Raw genomic sequence first — 20,593 nt, 5'->3', positions numbered from 1 at the left:
TTCTATTGTTGCACAGTATATATACATATATCAGTCCTAGCATATAGCCTTGTGCATGCGTGCATGTATACGCACAGATGGGCTGTTGGTCTGTCAGAAGAGTCTGTTTGGGCTCATGAATATTTGATTAACTCATGGATTATGTAAAGCAGTGAGCGTGCTCATTTGGGTGAAAGCGCACACATACACATGCATACTCTCAGTTTCGCTATGTTGCATACTAAAGATACTTTGCTTCAGGTCATCTCAGATAAACATGCATATATATATACACACAGATGATGTAATGAATTTGTCATTACACATCAGAAGAACTAAACTACATGCACAGCGTTCTAAGTGCCAAACCACATACTGCAGAATGTTAGTTCATTGTCTAGTGCTAGTGAAAACCATCTTTTCACTGTCTCCAGCAAACAGCAGACTGGAAGTCATTTACTTCCAATGAAGAGTAGTACAGGAACTGTTCTAACTATAATGTATATGTATGCAGACTTATTGCTTTCTGATTTGAGCTTCTGGTACATTAAAATATTTGAACTTTTGCAGATAGACTGTATGCGCCAGCCAGACCAGATTTGATGTACTCTAATCAAAACCGAATGTGTGAGGTGAACATTCAACGCTATCTCATGACCAATTCGTACGTATTTTACGTGGTGGCTAATTCGTACAAATTTGTACAATCTCACTTGTATGATTTTGTATGATTTCTGTGAGGGGTAGGTTTAGGGGTGTTCTCTCTCTCTCTCTTTCTCGCACCTTCTCTCTCTCTCTCTACGCCTCTACCCCTTGGGTCTGGACCCAGCTGGCCTATAACACATATTGATTGACCACGTAGGAGGAGAGCAAGGAGACAAGAGAGAAAGAGAGAGAGAGAGAGAGAGAGAGAGAGAGAAAGAGAGAAAGGCAGGCCCGGCAGTCTGCAATGCATGGAGACAAAAATAGTACACCAGGAGTTCAAACCAAACGGAGAGCGAGAGAAAGAGAAAGAGTGGGGGCAGGGAAGGTAGATAGATGGGGGATAAGAAGAAGGAGAACACGTTAAAGATGGCAGATATGGGGCAGAAAAAAAAGATTGCATGTATAAGGGGTGGTCTTAAAATATCGAGGAAGCATAGCTGCTGGAAAGGAAGAAACTCGGTGAGGACCATTCGTAAACTTAAAATGAGAAATGCTCTCCTTTTCCATCATTGGTCTCAATGGTGTTTTTGTAGGGTGGATTTTTAGAATAAGGAGGTGTGTCTAATTGAGCAACTCGGCCCAGAATAAGATCCAGAACTGCTATCGCACATTTAAAAAGCAAAGCTGTATAAGTCAACATAGGCGTATTTGTAAAAAAAAAAAGTGATCTACTTACATTTTTGCAAAACTCCAAAAATGTCCGTATACATAGTCACATATCATACAAAACACTTTTACCATAGTGCATAATTATTAAATGTTTACATATGCAACCAAATATGTATCCAGTTACATAGTAAACTTGCTTGGAAGCTCACCTGGTACAGGTGGTACATTTTCAATGTGGGGCATTTGGGTTTGAGTCCCAAGACTTGAAGGCAAGCTAAAACAGCATGGTTGCTTCAGCAAATGCGTTTTTATCTCATTTTCTTTTTTTTTTAACATATCGGTTAAGTTTAGGGTCAAGTTTAGTGTGGGTGATACAATATTTTCAAAAGGCATTAACCTTTTAGTGCCACTCACCAGAGAGTATCAAACTGCCGCACAACAACCAAGATAAATAATAAAACATTGCCATATTCATGTTAATCCATTTTGCATAAAACTGAATGTGCTGTTAGCACCAATCACTCGACATTTCACTTTGAAAGTGTCGCAAAACTTGCAAGAAGCGACATAATCAATGAGTCTGGGTTTGTAGAAGTGATACTTTAGCACTTATAGTTCCAATTTGGATGAGCAGTGTTCAACATAATCAGTATATATGCACCCCATATCAGTTAAATTCATTCAGAAAGTTGCACCATGCTTGGCCAAGCAAACAACCTAAGTCACTCCTCCTATGTGTAAATAACATCCCCTGAGAAAAATGCAAATATATATCACAGTATAGCAAAATCTCTATGTTTTGATGTCTTTCTATTGTTGCACAGTATATATACATATATCAGTCCTAGCATATAGCCTTGTGCATGCGTGCATGTATACGCACAGATGGGCTGTTGGTCTGTCAGAAGAGTCTGTTTGGGCTCATGAATATTTGATTAACTCATGGATTATGTAAAGCAGTGAGCGTGCTCATTTGGGTGAAAGCGCACACATACACATGCATACTCTCAGTTTCGCTATGTTGCATACTAAAGATACTTTGCTTCAGGTCATCTCAGATAAACATGCATATATATATACACACAGATGATGTAATGAATTTGTCATTACACATCAGAAGAACTAAACTACATGCACAGCGTTCTAAGTGCCAAACCACATACTGCAGAATGTTAGTTCATTGTCTAGTGCTAGTGAAAACCATCTTTTCACTGTCTCCAGCAAACAGCAGACTGGAAGTCATTTACTTCCAATGAAGAGTAGTACAGGAACTGTTCTAACTATAATGTATATGTATGCAGACTTATTGCTTTCTGATTTGAGCTTCTGGTACATTAAAATATTTGAACTTTTGCAGATAGACTGTATGCGCCAGCCAGACCAGATTTGATGTACTCTAATCAAAACCGAATGTGTGAGGTGAACATTCAACGCTATCTCATGACCAATTCGTACGTATTTTACGTGGTGGCTAATTCGTACAAATTTGTACAATCTCACTTGTATGATTTTGTATGATTTCTGTGAGGGGTAGGTTTAGGGGCGGGGTTAGGGGAATTATGGTATTAATTATAGTGCTTGCATAAAGCAAGTGGTGCATACACTTGTAGCTGTTATGTATTTCATTGTAATTCATTGTAAGCCCCTTTTTGAGGCACGCGCAAGCGCACGAACCCCCAATCCCCCAAAACAAATGTTTGGGCGAGTGAATGATGACAGAATTTTCATTTTTGGGTGAACTATCCCTTTAAACATCTCCAGTCTCCTTTCACTTTCATTGTAACCAGGACAAAATAACTCAAACTGAGCAAAATAATACTTTTGTGTTCAACAGAAGATAGAAAAACCCTTGTTTACAAACAACCCTGTATTTTTCATCTTTGAGGAAAAACTATACCTTGTATATAAAAAGCAACCTTGCAGAAACATGTATTGTTCCTAATTATTGAGATTACCATAGAGGCGTAGACGGAAATGAGGTTGAGAGATGATAAAGTGGAAGTCGTGGCCTAATGGTTCGAGAGTCGAACTCATAACCCAAAGATTGCGAGTTCGAGTCTCAAGTCCGGCAGGGATTGTAGGTGGGGGGAGTGAATGTACAGCGCGCTCTCCCACCTTCAATACCACGACTGAGGTGTCCTTGAGCAAGACACCGATCCCCCAACTGATCCCCGGGCGCCGCAGCATAAATGGCTGCCCACTGCTCCGAGTGAGTGTTCACGGTGTGTGTGTGTTCACTGCTGTGTGTGTGTGCACTTAGGATGGGTTAAATGCAGAGCACTAATTCCTAGTATGGGTAACCATACTTGGCCACATATCATGTCACTTTAAAAAATAAAAAATAAAGTAACCTCTAGGTATTGAAGATTTATTGCATCAGTGTATTTATTGCATCGAATGATGAATACAATACAAGGCGCATCCCCATTTTACTGCGCTCATCCGTTCATGCGTATGAAAGAGCGCGTTTTCTTTTTGTTTTCCCCTCGTGTGCCCCCAGGGGAAGGGGGTCTCGAGCCGCGGCTCTACAGAGCACGTGCAGGAACTAGGTCATGGGAAACACACTCATGCTTAATGAGTATACACACACACACACAAATGATGGGGAGGAGGAGGACGTTGTGCCTCACATTCTGTAGCACATAACCAAGTAAAATAAAAAGATCTGAGGATGCACAGCCTGAATTAGGAACCATTAAAAATTGCATTGCTTTGCAGTTTATGCTTTTAAATTGTCCGTGGTAATTAGATAACAACATATTCAGCCAAAAGCTTCAAAACAAAACACAAATCCATAATGGGCCATGCTTGTCTTTAAAGACCAAGCGCAATGAAGGATTGCAGCTGTCATTAAAAAGCAGTTGCGTAGAATTAAAGTGCAACAAACAGCCAAATTAAACCTGTAGAAAACAGTTTTAGCGTATTGCGATAAACAAAACACGTGTTGTGGTCTGTTATGACCTGTAGCCAACAACGTGCTAGTATTTGCATGCGTTCAAGTGAGGTGTTTGTGTATGCAAGGATGCACAATCAATATTTCCTTCTTACTGTAACATTTATGAGAAAACAGAAAACAAAACTAACCCTAGAGCCAGATCCTTAGAGACAGTTTAGATATAGGCCAAGTTTTCTGTAATGATTTTACACAAATTATTATAATACGCAAACTGAGCCGCTGGGGTCATCTTTCCCTCTAAGAAACACTTGTAAATACAGCCTCCAGCTTGGACAGTTGAGCAAAGGTGACTCATACATAAATAAATAAGTAGGTAATATACAATAATTTCCAAAGTCAATATATGTAGGCCTAAAACCACCAATACAAAATATGAGTACTTATACAGTCCACTGCCCTAAAATATCAATTTGTGCATCAATTACACAGAAAAAAAAATCTATTTTAGGGTGAACAAAGAAAAATAAACACATTAGGAGTGCTGGACAGGTTTATAAACATTCTGCTGTTCTCGCACAATGCGATATCTACAACCTTGAGCAAATATACCATTACATAATGGATTGTGCAATAAAGAAGCAATTTACGAATGCTCTGTATTGCTGTTACGCACGCATGTTATGGAGATGATGAATTCACTAAATGGGCTTCTGTTTGGAGAGAAAATTCAGCAGTAAACCCAAAGACAGCCAAAGCTTATACTAAAGAAATAGGGGTGAACATGAAGGAAAGGACGCATTGTAGACTGCTAACAAACAATGCTAACACAAGTCTCGTCGTATGTGTGCTATAGACAGAATATTTTTGCTTAATAAGGTACATTTCCATACTGTACAAATATTTTTCAAGCCTTTTACCTACTCAGTTTTTAAATGCACTCCTTTTCTCCAAAACTAAGCCATCTGAAGACATGGCAGCCAACCCAATGTAAGTAAACCCAAACTGACTTGAGAGTAAAACATTGACGCAACTAAGCACATTACTAGATAACCTTGGCAGAAGTAAACAGCGCATAGCGCACTTTGTTTATAGTTTTACTATAAATCTTACTTAGCTTTAAGGAGCTAAAATGCAGCAGATTTTAGGGGCAAACGCAGAGCCAATTTTCTGTCTTTTCGGTAGCGGAAACACACCAGGATAGATGTCTGGCACCCTGACTGTGGAAAAGAGGCAACAGGGATAGTAGTGATTTCTCTGGATACCCATTTTACTGATATCTGGCAGGTAGCGGGGACAATTTACGTGTGGTATTAATCGGCTTAAGCAGTTGGGAACAAGAACTCACGCCACAGACCTTCATGTCGCCCCCTGAACATCCTTCAATTTTTCTGGCTTCCTCTTCTGTGTCGTTCTCTTGGGGTTAAGAAGTCTGATGAAAGCACTTAAGGGCTGATATAATTCTCTCTCACTGAAGATAATGGAATTTAGCCACAAGACATCTTTCATATGGGCTCCCCTCTTCCCCACTGTCTCTCACTCTCTCTCACACTCTCGGGCCAAAGGTTTCCCTGTTATTCCTTCTGCAGTTGTTATTGTTACCCTTTTACCTTTCTCTGTTCTTTTATTGTCATTTTTTTGTTCTTCTTTTTCTCACCTTCTCCCCAGGGGTTCCGGGGGTATAGCCTGAATATTTTCTCTTGCCCTGAACCTGCTTAGTGCATTACTGTTGCCTCACATTATTGTGAGTAGAGAGTTGCCAGCGGTAATTTTAATCACAGTAGACCATTGCGAACATATGCAGCAAGTGACAATATGGATAACATATATTTTTTTCACTATAAACACACACCAGAGGATTACGTGAGGTAAAACTATATTCACATTGTCAGATAAATCAGGAAAACTAGATATATATTTTGTAAAACGAATTTTTTTAATCATCAGGCACAATACCTTAACGCATCTTTACATTACATATCTTAAGGTTTAAAATATTCTGTATATAGTTTATCTTATCTTTTATGATTCATATCATGATGCATTACATTGATAACCTACAGAAAATCGTTTTTTATTTCGGCATAAATGCCTTGGGCTGAGCTCCCAATGTCCTTGCATCCTAGTTACGCCCCTGTTCTGCCTCATTTTCTTGGGGACCTTGTTCTTTGTGTTCTCTCTCTCTCTCTCTTTCTCGCACCTTCTCTCTCTCTCTCTACGCCTCTACCCCTTGGGTCTGGACCCAGCTGGCCTATAACACATATTGATTGACCACGTAGGAGGAGAGCAAGGAGACAAGAGAGAAAGAGAGAGAGAGAGAGAGAGAGAGAGAGAGAAAGAGAGAAAGGCAGGCCCGGCAGTCTGCAATGCATGGAGACAAAAATAGTACACCAGGAGTTCAAACCAAACGGAGAGCGAGAGAAAGAGAAAGAGTGGGGGCAGGGAAGGTAGATAGATGGGGGATAAGAAGAAGGAGAACACGTTAAAGATGGCAGATATGGGGCAGAAAAAAAAGATTGCATGTATAAGGGGTGGTCTTAAAATATCGAGGAAGCATAGCTGCTGGAAAGGAAGAAACTCGGTGAGGACCATTCGTAAACTTAAAATGAGAAATGCTCTCCTTTTCCATCATTGGTCTCAATGGTGTTTTTGTAGGGTGGATTTTTAGAATAAGGAGGTGTGTCTAATTGAGCAACTCGGCCCAGAATAAGATCCAGAACTGCTATCGCACATTTAAAAAGCAAAGCTGTATAAGTCAACATAGGCGTATTTGTAAAAAAAAAAAGTGATCTACTTACATTTTTGCAAAACTCCAAAAATGTCCGTATACATAGTCACATATCATACAAAACACTTTTACCATAGTGCATAATTATTAAATGTTTACATATGCAACCAAATATGTATCCAGTTACATAGTAAACTTGCTTGGAAGCTCACCTGGTACAGGTGGTACATTTTCAATGTGGGGCATTTGGGTTTGAGTCCCAAGACTTGAAGGCAAGCTAAAACAGCATGGTTGCTTCAGCAAATGCGTTTTTATCTCATTTTCTTTTTTTTTTAACATATCGGTTAAGTTTAGGATCAAGTTTAGTGTGGGTGATACAATATTTTCAAAAGGCATTAACCTTTTAGTGCCACTCACCAGAGAGTATCAAACTGCCGCACAACAACCAAGATAAATAATAAAACATTGCCATATTCATGTTCATCCATTTTGCATAAAACTGAATGTGCTGTTAGCACCAATCACTCGACATTTCACTTTGAAAGTGTCGCAAAACTTGCAAGAAGCGACATAATCAATGAGTCTGGGTTTGTAGAAGTGATACTTTAGCACTTATAGTTCCAATTTGGATGAGCAGTGTTCAACATAATCAGTATATATGCACCCCATATCAGTTAAATTCATTCAGAAAGTTGCACCATGCTTGACCAAGCAAACAACCTAAGTCACTCCTCCTATGTGTAAATAACATCCCCTGAGAAAAATGCAAATATATATCACAGTATAGCAAAATCTCTATGTTTTGATGTCTTTCTATTGTTGCACAGTATATATACATATATCAGTCCTAGCATATAGCCTTGTGCATGCGTGCATGTATACGCACAGATGGGCTGTTGGTCTGTCAGAAGAGTCTGTTTGGGCTCATGAATATTTGATTAACTCATGGATTATGTAAAGCAGTGAGCGTGCTCATTTGGGTGAAAGCGCACACATACACATGCATACTCTCAGTTTCGCTATGTTGCATACTAAAGATACTTTGCTTCAGGTCATCTCAGATAAACATGCATATATATATACACACAGATGATGTAATGAATTTGTCATTACACATCAGAAGAACTAAACTACATGCACAGCGTTCTAAGTGCCAAACCACATACTGCAGAATGTTAGTTCATTGTCTAGTGCTAGTGAAAACCATCTTTTCACTGTCTCCAGCAAACAGCAGACTGGAAGTCATTTACTTCCAATGAAGAGTAGTACAGGAACTGTTCTAACTATAATGTATATGTATGCAGACTTATTGCTTTCTGATTTGAGCTTCTGGTACATTAAAATATTTGAACTTTTGCAGATAGACTGTATGCGCCAGCCAGACCAGATTTGATGTACTCTAATCAAAACCGAATGTGTGAGGTGAACATTCAACGCTATCTCATGACCAATTCGTACGTATTTTACGTGGTGGCTAATTCGTACAAATTTGTACAATCTCACTTGTATGATTTTGTATGATTTCTGTGAGGGGTAGGTTTAGGGGCGGGGTTAGGTGTGGACCTTTGTGTGAATTAAAACGCATTTGACAACTCATAAAATGCATACGATTTTTCCCAAATCGTATGAATTCCTAAGAATGAGGTCATATGAATTGGTACGAATTGGCCACCTTGTAAAATATGGACGAATTGCCATGAGATCAGGCTGGAACATTACAACTCAGCGGAAATAATGTCCAAAATAAGGCTTAAGACCTTTGAGTTATTTCCAATGAATTGTTGATCCAGTTCAGCAAATAGGTATGAATGATTTGTTTGTGAATTAGACTGATGTGGTTCTCGAGTTCAACACAGTTACTCAATGATTCAGTCGCAATGATTAAAAGCTTAATAGAGGGAAAAATTACTTAAATTTTGGTCTGTTGTATGGCTTTGGAAAACTAGTGTACAATAGTACATGATAGTTAAATTATGTTTTCTCTTCTGTACTGACGCTTGAAAGCCTCAGTCCTTGTTTACTTTCAATATATAGAAAATAACAGCCAGGTTATTCTTTTGCTAGTGCATATGTGTAAGCTTGTCAGTGTAATCTGGGATCACTAGCCTGTCTAATCTACTACATCAACTTGACCCCTGTTGTTTACATCATCACCATGCCAAACCAGCAGTAATGCTATCATGACATCGACAGCACATTGTATTGCGTTCCAGTCGCTCTACACTCCCCAAATATAAAATCCGCAAGCTATTCTGCTCTGTAATATTGATGTAGAACAAAATCTTCCTCCTAAATCATAAAATCGACTAACATTCGAAGTACAGGCCTATTTTTGCCTCCCGCTATCCCAGAATGCCAACCTCAGAGTGATTTTTACGGAGTGCAATGAACCTTACTGGTTTAATTGAACAGGTCTTGGGTAGCGAAATTGGAGTTTAAATAAATTTGCCATTTCTCTCCAAGTCCTACATTCATTAAGGAGCCTTTTTCCCCTTTCCTTTCTCTATCCATCTCACCCCTTCCTTTGTTTCAACTTCCCTCCCCCCGTTCCCCTCATTAAAGCAGGGCCCTGAGAGTGCTGGTCACTGCTTCCCATTTATTTTCATTTGAAACTCGCACAGCTTCACTGAGCCACAGCTCAACAGTGGGCACCTAGGGACAGGTCATTCTCCTATAACACAAATCCACCCATTTCTGCAACACACTCGCGACACACATATCCCAGAATGCACAGTGACAGCAGCCCGTCGCCACAGCCACACACAGACTCAACCGCCATCGCCTTGTTTTACCGCAATGAAAGGCTTTCCAAGCCACTAATTGCAGAGTACAAACTCCAGTGTTTATAGAGGCAAGTCGGCAGTGCTGTATGGGTGGATTTAGGAAGAAAGTGTAAGCTTTTATGATGGCCCATGAAGCACAAACTGACCTGGTGTCATCTGTGATTGCTTAACTTCCTCTGAGAAACACATTCAGCCTCAGCTAAAGCATTTAAATAGCCTTGTCAGCTAAAGTCTTCAAAAGAACACTCACACAGGCAACGCTTGATAATCTCATGAGTTGCTACACAACATTTTTAGGCATCATACATGAACATTTGAACATGCCTATTATGACTAAAAATGATGTCTAGGTAGGCAGCTCACTTGGTTTTAAAACTGTGATGTGCAAACTGATGTCTAGGTAGGCAGCCCACTAGGTTTTGGAACATAAATAGCACCACAAAAGACATTTCAGAGATGTTTGCTATCAGTAATATTACACCTAACCATCAAAATATTATATAAAATATTTTATTCCTAGTTATAATTACAGTACATTTGCCATCAGATGGATTGAAGGTAGGCACAGTGGCATAAATCGATGTGAGTCTTCAGCGAACGAAGCATTACATCAACTGCCAGGGGCACGTGCAATAGATTTATTTACAGTCCCGGCATGTTCCGTTTTCCCATGTATGTGGCCCTTAGTGTAGCGCCATAAATCATTTTTTCATCAAATAACGATAAGCGTTTTCAAGACCATAGATTTAGCCCAGGTCGCACTAGGGTATGTTTGTTAACATATGGTCATATTTCTATAATGAGCTTACCTATGCACACACGTATGTGTGATGGTTACGAACCTGTACGGTACAGTACCATTTGACATTTCTTTATTGGAGGAGGTTGAGTTATGGCCAAGGTGTGTGTGTGTGTGTGTGTGTGTACGTATGTTACACCAGAAGACCTGACCACAGTCATTGGAGAGATTCATGTTCCTCGGGGGATATTTTAAAAGCCATTGAGCACAAGCACAATGAATGAGTAAAAGGCCATAAATCTACTCTTTAAACCAACATGGCTGCCTCTCTGGCCCAACTAATGCCCTCACACCCCATTACACTCTGCACATTAAACGCCTGCGTTATTAACCGCCCATAACCCTGGGATAAAAACCAACCCGACACGGCCTGATTAGCACCCTTCTCCACTTTTAAAAAATGGCCAGAGAGACAGAGACCGAGAGGAGAGCTAGAAAGCCACAAAGTGGTGTGTGACAGCCTCATTGTCGGGGCATCCCATTGTTGAGAATGCTTTCAGCGCTACCCTCCCTTCATCTCTCCACCGAATGCCCCCCCCCCTCCATTCCTCTCCAGATGCCCCCACCCTTCTAAATCCAATCGTCAGAGAGGCGTGCAAACAAAAGCAGACCTCTTTCTAGTGGCGGGACGGGGCTTAACCCCTCCTGCTTGTCCCTCTCTTTGTTTAATGCGATTATTACATCCAAACAAACTCCGAATTTAGGTCCTCACAAGTGTGTTTGCACACTTAAATGCATGCAAATATACTTGCACACTTTACATGGTGCATTAATATAGATTAGGACCGCTTGTACGGAAATGCGACTGCAAAAAATGAGCACAATTTTATTATCAAGAATGCAATGTCTCTTTCTGTCACTCTTCCTTCCTTGCGCACACACGCGCATTATCCTGCGTGCATGCACACGCATCTTCAAACACTTCTCTATAGCTGTATCAACTCTTCAGTCTTTTAAGAGGCTCCGACCGAACCGTAGGGAAGAGAAACAAGAGAGGGGAACGTTGCAAGCTGCGCATTTTTACGGCTGGCAAGACAAGTGCAGGCAGGGTCCCGCAATTTGACAAAAACACAACTGCATGCACGCACCGCTCAAACGGCCTACAAACGGCATGTCAACGAACTGCGCCAACAAAACCACAGGGCTGCCGTCAACCAAACATTCCTGAAACGGCTCGCTGTATGCCTGCAACTATGAATGGCAAACCTTTCGGAGCTAGCCGGATCCGTGTGTATGTGTGTGCATGCATGTCTTTGTGTGCTGTCCAGGGACAGCTTTACCTCAGCAGCAGTTCCTCTGTGCTCCTCATGGAGACAGCGCTGTTTGCGGTGGATGGGTATAGCATGCTGTCCACACACACACTCGGCACAAAGCCCAGCTCAGACGAGTGCTCCAACATAACCGTTACTCCAAACGCAAGCACGCACTACACATGCACACGATCCTTGTGCTTTCAGTTGTGGCGGGTGTACGCTGGCCCTTTCTCTAGCGTCTGAATCTTCTCTCTCCCTCTCTCGCAGTAACACTCCCACCCATCCACCCTCACCGGCTCCCTCCTCCTTCCCCTTGTCCCTCCCTCCTCCCATCTGATTCACTGGGCTGTGATAACCCTTTCTGACAGCTCATGTTGTTTTTGGGCCAGAGCTAGTGCTGTTAGCCTGGTGCTGGCTAGCATTGAGAAGCCTGCTGTTGTCCAGGATGCCCAAGACTCCTGAGGACAGATCGTATCTCGTATCCGTACAAGAATAAAAACTAAAGAAATGGCGTTAAGAAGTAGGCAAGACTCTACACTGGCCTGGTACTATAACTTGTCTCTCTCAAGAGCGTCCATCTTTGTCCTAATATTATTTATGTCAACACAGGCAAAAATAGACACAAGAACATCTTTTGTGAATGACCCTGGGAATATTAAAATAGAGACGTCTTTGGATAATTTATCAATGCTGAAGAACCGAGAGAAACGTGAAACAACCGAGTAGACATACTGAGTGGTCCACTTAAACAATTAACTTGTATTGCTACAATGTTGGTAGTATATGCAATTGTTACCTGCACCAGGCCCGGATTGGCTAATTGGGAGCACCGGGAGGATTCCCGGTGTGCCGGTCTGTATTTTTGGCCACGAGGGCCGCAGTGTTGTCATGCCACTGGATTGAAATATGCTGTCCCTACAGGCTGCCTGCACTCACAGCAGCCCCACTCTTTTTATTTAGAATTTTGCAGACCCACTTGCAGACTTCAGGTTAATGATGACTAGGGTTGCTAACCGTTCTGTATAATATGGAATCATCCCGTATTTATGGCATCAAAGAAGCGTCCCGTATGAAAGCTGTTACACACAGTTTGTCCTGTATTCGCAGGCATGCACTGTATGACCGCAATTAACTTGTATTGCTACAATGTTGGTAGTATATGCAATTGTTACCTGCACCAGGCCCGGATTGGCTAATTGGGAGCACCGGGAGGATTCCCGGTGTGCCGGTCTGTATTTTTGGCCACGAGGGCCGCAGTGTTGTCATGCCACTGGATTGAAATATGCTGTCCCTACAGGCTGCCTGCACTCACAGCAGCCCCACTCTTTTTATTTAGAATTTTCTTGCAGACCCACTTGCAGACTTCAGGTTAATGATGACTAGGGTTGCTAACCGTTCTGTATAATATGGAATCATCCCGTATTTATGGCATCAAAGAAGCGTCCCGTATGAAAGCTGTTACACACAGTTTGTCCTGTATTCGCAGGCATGCACTGTATGACCACCAGACCATATGAATAACAAAATCTCAGCTGATAAGTAACCATTCTTTTTGCACAAATAATTGTTTTATTTGTGAACGTAGCCATTTGAGGAAGGCTTTAAGACCAAGCGGAATCCTCTGCCGGCTGCTCCTGCTTCACAGCGAGCGGGAATCGTGCTAACGGCAAATCCCCTCACTGTCCGCGTTTTGATTTTGCCAAATCAGTTTGGGCGAATGCAAACAACTAATTGATTATGAGCCCAACATCCAGCAAGGCAGGAAAACATTCAATCTACCTGGGGGAAGACGTCTTTCACTATTGTAAGTTAATGCAGTTAAACAGAGAAGGAGAGAGAGAGATACATTTTTAAAAAATTAACTTCTAGCGTAGCCTATTCTTAAACTTGGACCTCATTATTGAAGTACAAATTCAAGCAGCAGAAACAGCCCACACTCTCTACGTTTTCTTTATTAGAAAAATATGCATTTTCATTCATTCATAGGCTATATGGTTGCCATAAAATTTTAGTAAAAAAATGTAGCCTATAGTACCATTGTTTAAAAAAAATGCTTTATTGACTGACGTTTCATAGACGTCAGTTGATAGTTGCTATGCTTTCAAATTTCATGCCATTTGTATGTATGTAAATTACTAAATAAAAATTATCTAAATTACTACACTACTTGTGCAGTCAGTCACAATTCTATAATGGTACAATTTACTTAGGCCGATGACATTTTTTGTATGACATTAACATTTTTTTTAGAGTAATTGTACATAAATAGCCTAGGTTAAGCAAACCAAATGTGATTATTTCTGGGAACCTTTAAACTGCAGGCAGACATACATTATGGAACTACAGTACAACTATTTTGAGTGTCCCTTATTCTGTCCCTTATTTCCTTTGAAAAATGCAATTGTCCCTTATTTTCCATTTCTGAAGTTAAGGTTTTTACATCAATACGAAAGCTATAGAAAAATACAATGAATTGTAAGGCTGTAGAGAACAGCAGACTTATATACTGAGGTTTTAATTACATTATTTTAATATAGTCAATCATGAACTAAAGTGGGCCGGTCTAAGGTATGAAACTCCAGGGCTGAAAATTAGTCCCACTCCGGCCCTGACCTGCCCCCAGATATTCTCTGTAAATGCAAATGAGGTGTGGGTAACGAAATAGTGCACATTGCTCATTTACATATACTACCGACAAGTTGTCCTTTAACAACTTTACCATGGTAATGAACAAAGGTACAATTTTGAAAAGGTTATACAGTAAACTGGACTTGTCTGGTTTGAGTGATTTATCCCATTTAAGGCTCGGGTATATTTAACTTCATGCGTTCCTTTCCATCTTGGGCACAGCTTTCAAAGTATACTTAACTGCGGATATATGCGAATGGACAAGCTCGATACATATGCGCAGTACAACCTACTTGACTCGTTCTGTTCTGTCACAACATTCACCTCGCGCCTATGCTGTTGCGCAGACTTCCACAGACACTTCTGATGACGAAAATTGTGTTGCGGAAAGTCGCAGAATGGCAAAATATACTTTGGGCTTTGGTGCGTCAAGGTTTGAAACAGTTCAATGATTCCGGGTTAGGATTTGCACCAGTGCTACTCATGAACTGTGTTTTTTTTCTTTCTGAGACAACGCCAGAAGGCTTTTTGAGGATCATTGTTTTGATCAATTAGTTCTGCGGTGGGAAAGAAGAAAATCACCAGGGATGTGGATTAGTTTAAACGAGGGTTCTGAGTGTGAGTGTTGTATGTGCAATTCTAAGAAGCCCATTTTTCCTCCCAATGGGCACATTTTGTTAAAGAGTCACACTCATCTGAAAATAACCTCTTGTCATTGCTCTTTCTTTTCACCATCTGTTCCTACCCCTCCATCTCTCTCTAATTCTCTCTATTCTAGAAAAACATATTTACCTCCTTTCTCTTTAAATGTCTCCTCCCTTCACAAGTTTCTCACTCCCTCTCTCTCTTTTCCAAATGTCTTCCAGATCTGCCTGTTTAAAAATGCATTGTGTTTATTACGGCTCATGAAAGTTTCATCGCGAGAAAAACACATCAGATTATCAAGGGCACCGATTCATTAAAGGACAAAATTTTGTGTTGCACCTTGCACACTTGGCTAGGATAATTTATAACACTTGCGATAATTGCCAAAGTAATTTGTTTACCAAACACCTGCGATCCTGAGGTACCCCATTAATGTCCTATAACTGTACCTACTGCAATAGATGCAGATCCCATCACTTCAAAAAGGTTTTTCTTCAATATTGATCTGGAATCTGCATTACACTGACCATAGTGATTCCGATTACAGATGTCATGCAAATAAAATTGGTTAGGAGCGTAAAATAACCAGTTCCAAATGTCTCTGTGCTCCATCTGCCGCCTCCTTTTCTTTCCCTCCGTCTGTCTTTATCATCAGCCACTCTGCCAGTCTCACATGAGCTAGTCAGTGTAAACGTAATGGTTGTTCAGCAGCGAGTGTTTCTGAGTGGCAGGCATATAGTCAGATGTGGGCAGGGAACTTAACGGCTAGACGAAATGCCAAATGTATTAGCGATCAATTTCAATATCAATATCAAAATATCAATATTAACTAAATTCATGCAGTTTTTCAGTGAGATTCGCAAAAGCCCTATTTTTTTGCAGTTGTTTTGCAAGAAGAGAATCCACTGCGTGAGGGTTGAAGTCAAGCTGTTACTGACAGCCGAAAAGAAAATATATGCAAGGGGTGATAACTGGTTTCCTATGATCTCTGTCAATGGCATTTGATTAGCTGAGTCTGAGGCAGATGCCTGATCACACTCAACTGGTTGAGTCCATAGGGCCCATTATGAGTGATTAGTGCAAGAGAAGAGAAGAGAAGAGACGAGACGAGAAGAGAAGAGAAAATGTGTCCAGATGAGAAACAGGATGAGATGAGATAAAACAAAATGACAAGAGATGTGAATAGACTGGGAAAGACAAGAAAGGGTAGAGACAACAACAGAGATGATGAAATAAAGAAAACACAAATAAAATTAAAAGAAAAAAGGTAAGAACCTAAGAAACCATATGAAATGAGACAAGATGAGACTTGAAGAAGTGATTAAATGAGTCAAGAAAAAAGAAAAAGAAGAGACCAGATGAAGTGAAACATGATGAAAGAAAATGGGCAAAAGTGAAAAGATGAGGTGAGGCAAGTGAAGAAAAGAATAAAGAAGACATGACAAGAGATGAGACAAGATGAGATCAAATGAGAAGAGAAGAGACAAAATTAAATGGTAAGAAGAGAAGTTGAAGACACAAGAATAGAAGAGACAAAATGAAAAAGGGATGAGTTGAAATTAGATGAGACAAAAAGAAAGAAACAGATCTAAGAAGAGATAAGACGAAGAAGAGAGCAGAGATGAGAGGAGATGACAAAAAGATGAGAAAAGAACAGATGACATGAGACGAGATGAGATCAAATGAAAAAGGAAGAGACCAGGTGAGATAAAATGAAAAGAAAGTAAAAAAGATAAGGACATGAGATGAAACAAGAAGAGAAAAGAATAAAGAAAAGAGGATGAGATAAGACAAGATGAAATCAAACGAGAAGAAAACAAGATGAGACAAATGGAATGATAAGAAGAAAAATAAAAAGATAAGATAAGTAAGATAAGAAAAGAGGAGTGACAAGAAAAAAAGACAAGAAGTGACGAGGCAAGATAAGACAGACAAAAAACTATACAGAAAATGTGTATAGTGTGTATTATAATGTGTAATGGCGAGAGAGATGAGATCTTTGCATGTATAGACAGTGCCCTGGGACAATGTTTACCGACACACACACACACACACACACAAAGCCAAAGCAGGCAGATTATAAAATCATGTCCAGTCCATCGCACAAACATAACGTAACGTTTTCTGTCAAGTAGTTGTATTGCATTTACAATTTAATGAAATGACCTAGTTAGAGAATCTTCCTGCCTTCTCCATCCTCTGTACTTTCCTGCATTATTCCCTCTCTCTCTCAATCCTCTATTCTGTTTTATCTGTATGACACTATACTGTTCTTTTCCTCCTATACTAATACCTACTATCTCTCTCTCACACTCTTTCCTGCCTAATTGTCTTGTCTATAACGGTGATTAAAAGGTCAATGTCTAATCACTCCTAGCCATGACAGCCCATTTGAAAGGCTGTCTAGGTTGTGACTAGTTAGTAGGCTAGACTTGTGGGTATTTAATCTCAAAACAGCACTGAAATGCCCAGGTAAAAACTAGGTTTATTGTTCCCTCAGGAGCTTCCAAATACAGTCTTAGCAGGCACATAGGGCACATACTCGAGTTCAAAAACAGTTTTAACAACACAACCAAACACAAGGGGGTTAAGATGCGTTTTTAACAACTAGGCTTGTCGCCAGTTATTGATAAGTACGATATTAAAAAGACATAAGACATTTTTACGATGGCACAGTGACACAAGATCAATTTGAACTTAGTTGCAGCCTCATTCAGACTATGTTCACAAACTGCAGCACTATTTAAAGTCATTCATCTATTATTGCATGATTATAATAGTGTAATAAGCAGTAAAAACAAGTCAAACTGTGATTTGATGCTTTACATCTCAAGCAGACAGTCTCCTGTCTAAGTATGTGGTTCTTTGCCAGAATAAGTTGTAGTAGGTACTGTACCTGGTAAGGTGTAATGTACTTTCAGCTGGTCATTATTGAAAAAAAAATGCATATAGGGTGATCAGGACCCTAACGTGGAATAATTTTACCAAAAGATGATCCTAAAGCTACAACAACAACAAAGTAGAGAGACAAGAAAATAGCACCACTTTCAGTTACCCGGATGAGCGGTCAAATATACAATGTTGTCATGGATGACGGTGAATATTCGGAAATATCTGACTGAAAGAGTCTGACCAATCAGAATTAAGTATTCAAGAGAGCAATAAAAGCAGGGCAAAATAAAGAGCTGTTCGCACCAAGAATTAATATCTATAAGCATAACTACATGGGCATTCACACCAACCGACAATAGCATTCTGTTTAGTATAAGTGAGCGCTGCAGTTATGATCTCTGCTGCTTTAAATGTTCAATCTCTTTAAAGTAGCATGGATTTTGATTGGGTCTCAATGTTTTTTTTGATCATTTATCAGCTGGATATTTTTTAACGTGATTCAAACAATATTGTTCCTCTGTGTTGGTATACTTATAACAGTCGTGTGGATCTCTGTATTCTCATAGAACTGGAATGATTATTAAGCTTTTATAGTTACAGTTATCATCCTGTGACGTAAACAGCCCTGAAACAAATGACCTTCCCTTTGAGAACAGCTGAAAGACGCAATTTTGGCATATTGCGCATGACATGCACTGGACCTGCAATGCCATTTGTGGCACCAGTAACAATGAGACTTTGCAAGTGTGAGTGTGTGTGTGTGTGTGTGTTTCCTTAAGCAGGTCAGGCTGACTCAATTCACAGAGGTTCTGCCTTTATTATTAAATGTTATCGAGCCTTAAAAAATGGAATATCAAAGGAATCTCCCAGCGGGTGGAGAGAGGGACGATGAGAGTGAAATGTACGGTGTTTTGTCGGAATATGAGAGTTCTTGAGCTAACATTAATAAAATAAGGATTACCTGACGTCAGCGCTATGCCATTTCACCTATTCAAAACAGCATTTGGCTTTCTTTGATCAGCACTCTCAGATTATTTTGCCTTGTTTTGTCTTTCTCTCAGGCCTAAAAACCTCTCATCTCTATCAGAATGCAGTCCACGTGGGACCCTCAGAAAAAAAGGAAGACCCTCATTTCATTCTCTCTCGTTCTGCACGAGGAATGCACCAAAACACCGATGAATAATTTAGATTTTTTTTTTCCCAAAGAAGAAAAGGTTTGACGCAGCAGTTTGGAAGAAAGGGCTGCTATTAAACATGCATGAGATACACGAGTCCACAATCAGATTGCTGATGTGAAGAATTAATCTTATCTCTAAAACACATGACAGGACCACATGAAAGCATGGTGGTGAATTGTTCTTAAATTTGTGGCGTTCGGATAACCCTATTACGGGGATGAGCTGAGATAGATCTCCTATTGTTCCTGTGACAATGTTATTACGGCCAATCAAATACAAACAGTGCCCCTTTTAAATTTTAAGACCACCAATCAGCAGAGATTAAAGACACAAAGGCCCAATCCATGAATGGTAGTTAAAGTGAAGCGTTCGATGAGTGTTAATGTCAGCGTGACTATTCTGTGCTGTTGCCGGCAGATCAAAGGTTTGGTGTGTGTGTGTGTGTGTGTGAGTGTGAGTAAGGAGAAGAGAGAAGCTCATAAGAAAGTGAAAAGCTTGTTAATCTTTGAAAGTTGGTGCGTGTCTTACAGACATATAGTAGAGGGTCACATGTTTTGACTTAAGGATGGAGCATGTGTAGGCAAAACAAGTTATGATAAAACTAAATTACTTTTATAAAACAATATTTTGAATGGATGTTTTATTCAAAATTAATAAAAAAAAAAAATAAAAAAAAATATATATATATATATATATAATTAAATTACAAATTCATATTAATATATTAGTAATTTAACATAACTAATTACGGCAAAAAAAAAAATTCTTACTACTGGAGCCATTGATACGATCAGAGCAATTCAAGCTATTCGCACAGAACTACTTCTTGGTTTCAAAAATGAGATAGAACAACAGAAGATTGGAAATGGAACTCAAAGGTGCTTGGAAGAGAACTCTGGTATCGGAAGGTGCTTTTTTAAAATTTGAACTTCTTTTAACTTATGTTTTAAAGCATAGCGCTCATGGCGTAAGATGCTGAAAAACAACAAGACATAATGCAATGGCCAAATATGTTCATTTGTATTTAGTGGCTTTTCTTTGCAAATATTGGAATATGCTTGTGAATTATTCAATTAACTCATTAAATGTAAATAATGTAATTAAAAAAAGTTTGAATCCCTAATTAACCCAGGTCAAAACCTAGTACTGGTAGTGTGGTTTATCCATCTAACCACAGAGCTTGTACACACAAACAGTTTAAGCGCTACCAGTGAGGTTTTTTTCTCTCTCTCTCCTTGTCCTCCCATTCACACATGCACACGTGCTTGAACTTCCAAGCGGCATGTAGAATAAGACAGCCAGTCGGGCATTTTCTATTTTGAGCTATTAGCAGACAGAAATTAATTTGTCACCTTCCATTAGAGGCCTGATTCTGGAGTTCTGTCTCCTCAATTATTTCCTCAACACACACATACACACAGCAAAAGCCATTTGTCCCCACTATTTATATGGAAAATGTTTTGCTTGGATAGGTGTTTTTTTTCTCAATTGTATTCAGGTC

General features: G+C 39.8%; 1 protein-coding gene across 13 annotated transcripts in view; it reads right to left on the bottom strand.

Annotated features, from left to right (window-relative positions):
• The window catches only part of celf2 (cugbp, Elav-like family member 2), a 175,022-nt gene that overhangs the window by 105,396 nt on the left and 49,033 nt on the right, over positions 1-20,593 (bottom strand). For 8 of the 13 annotated variants that reach the window (XM_016246405.1, XM_016246413.1, XM_016246414.1 and 5 more), the window contains exon 1: positions 11,777-12,016. The exons of 1 other annotated variant lie outside the window; for it this stretch is intronic. In XM_016246405.1, the coding sequence (XP_016101891.1) occupies positions 11,777-11,895 (119 nt within the window). In that variant the 5' untranslated portion in view covers positions 11,896-12,016. Of the gene's footprint in view, positions 1-11,776; positions 12,018-20,593 lie in introns of those variants that run through there. 4 more of the 13 variants (XM_016246403.1, XM_016246407.1, XM_016246404.1 and 1 more) reach the window with 2 other exon arrangements.

Source organism: Sinocyclocheilus grahami, unplaced genomic scaffold, assembly GCF_001515645.1.
Source record: "Sinocyclocheilus grahami isolate Dianchi unplaced genomic scaffold, SAMN03320097.WGS_v1.1 scaffold797.1, whole genome shotgun sequence".
NCBI lineage: Eukaryota > Metazoa > Chordata > Actinopteri > Cypriniformes > Cyprinidae > Sinocyclocheilus > Sinocyclocheilus grahami.
Note: the sequence above shows the minus strand (reverse complement) of the source record. Positions and strands in the feature narration are given on the sequence as shown.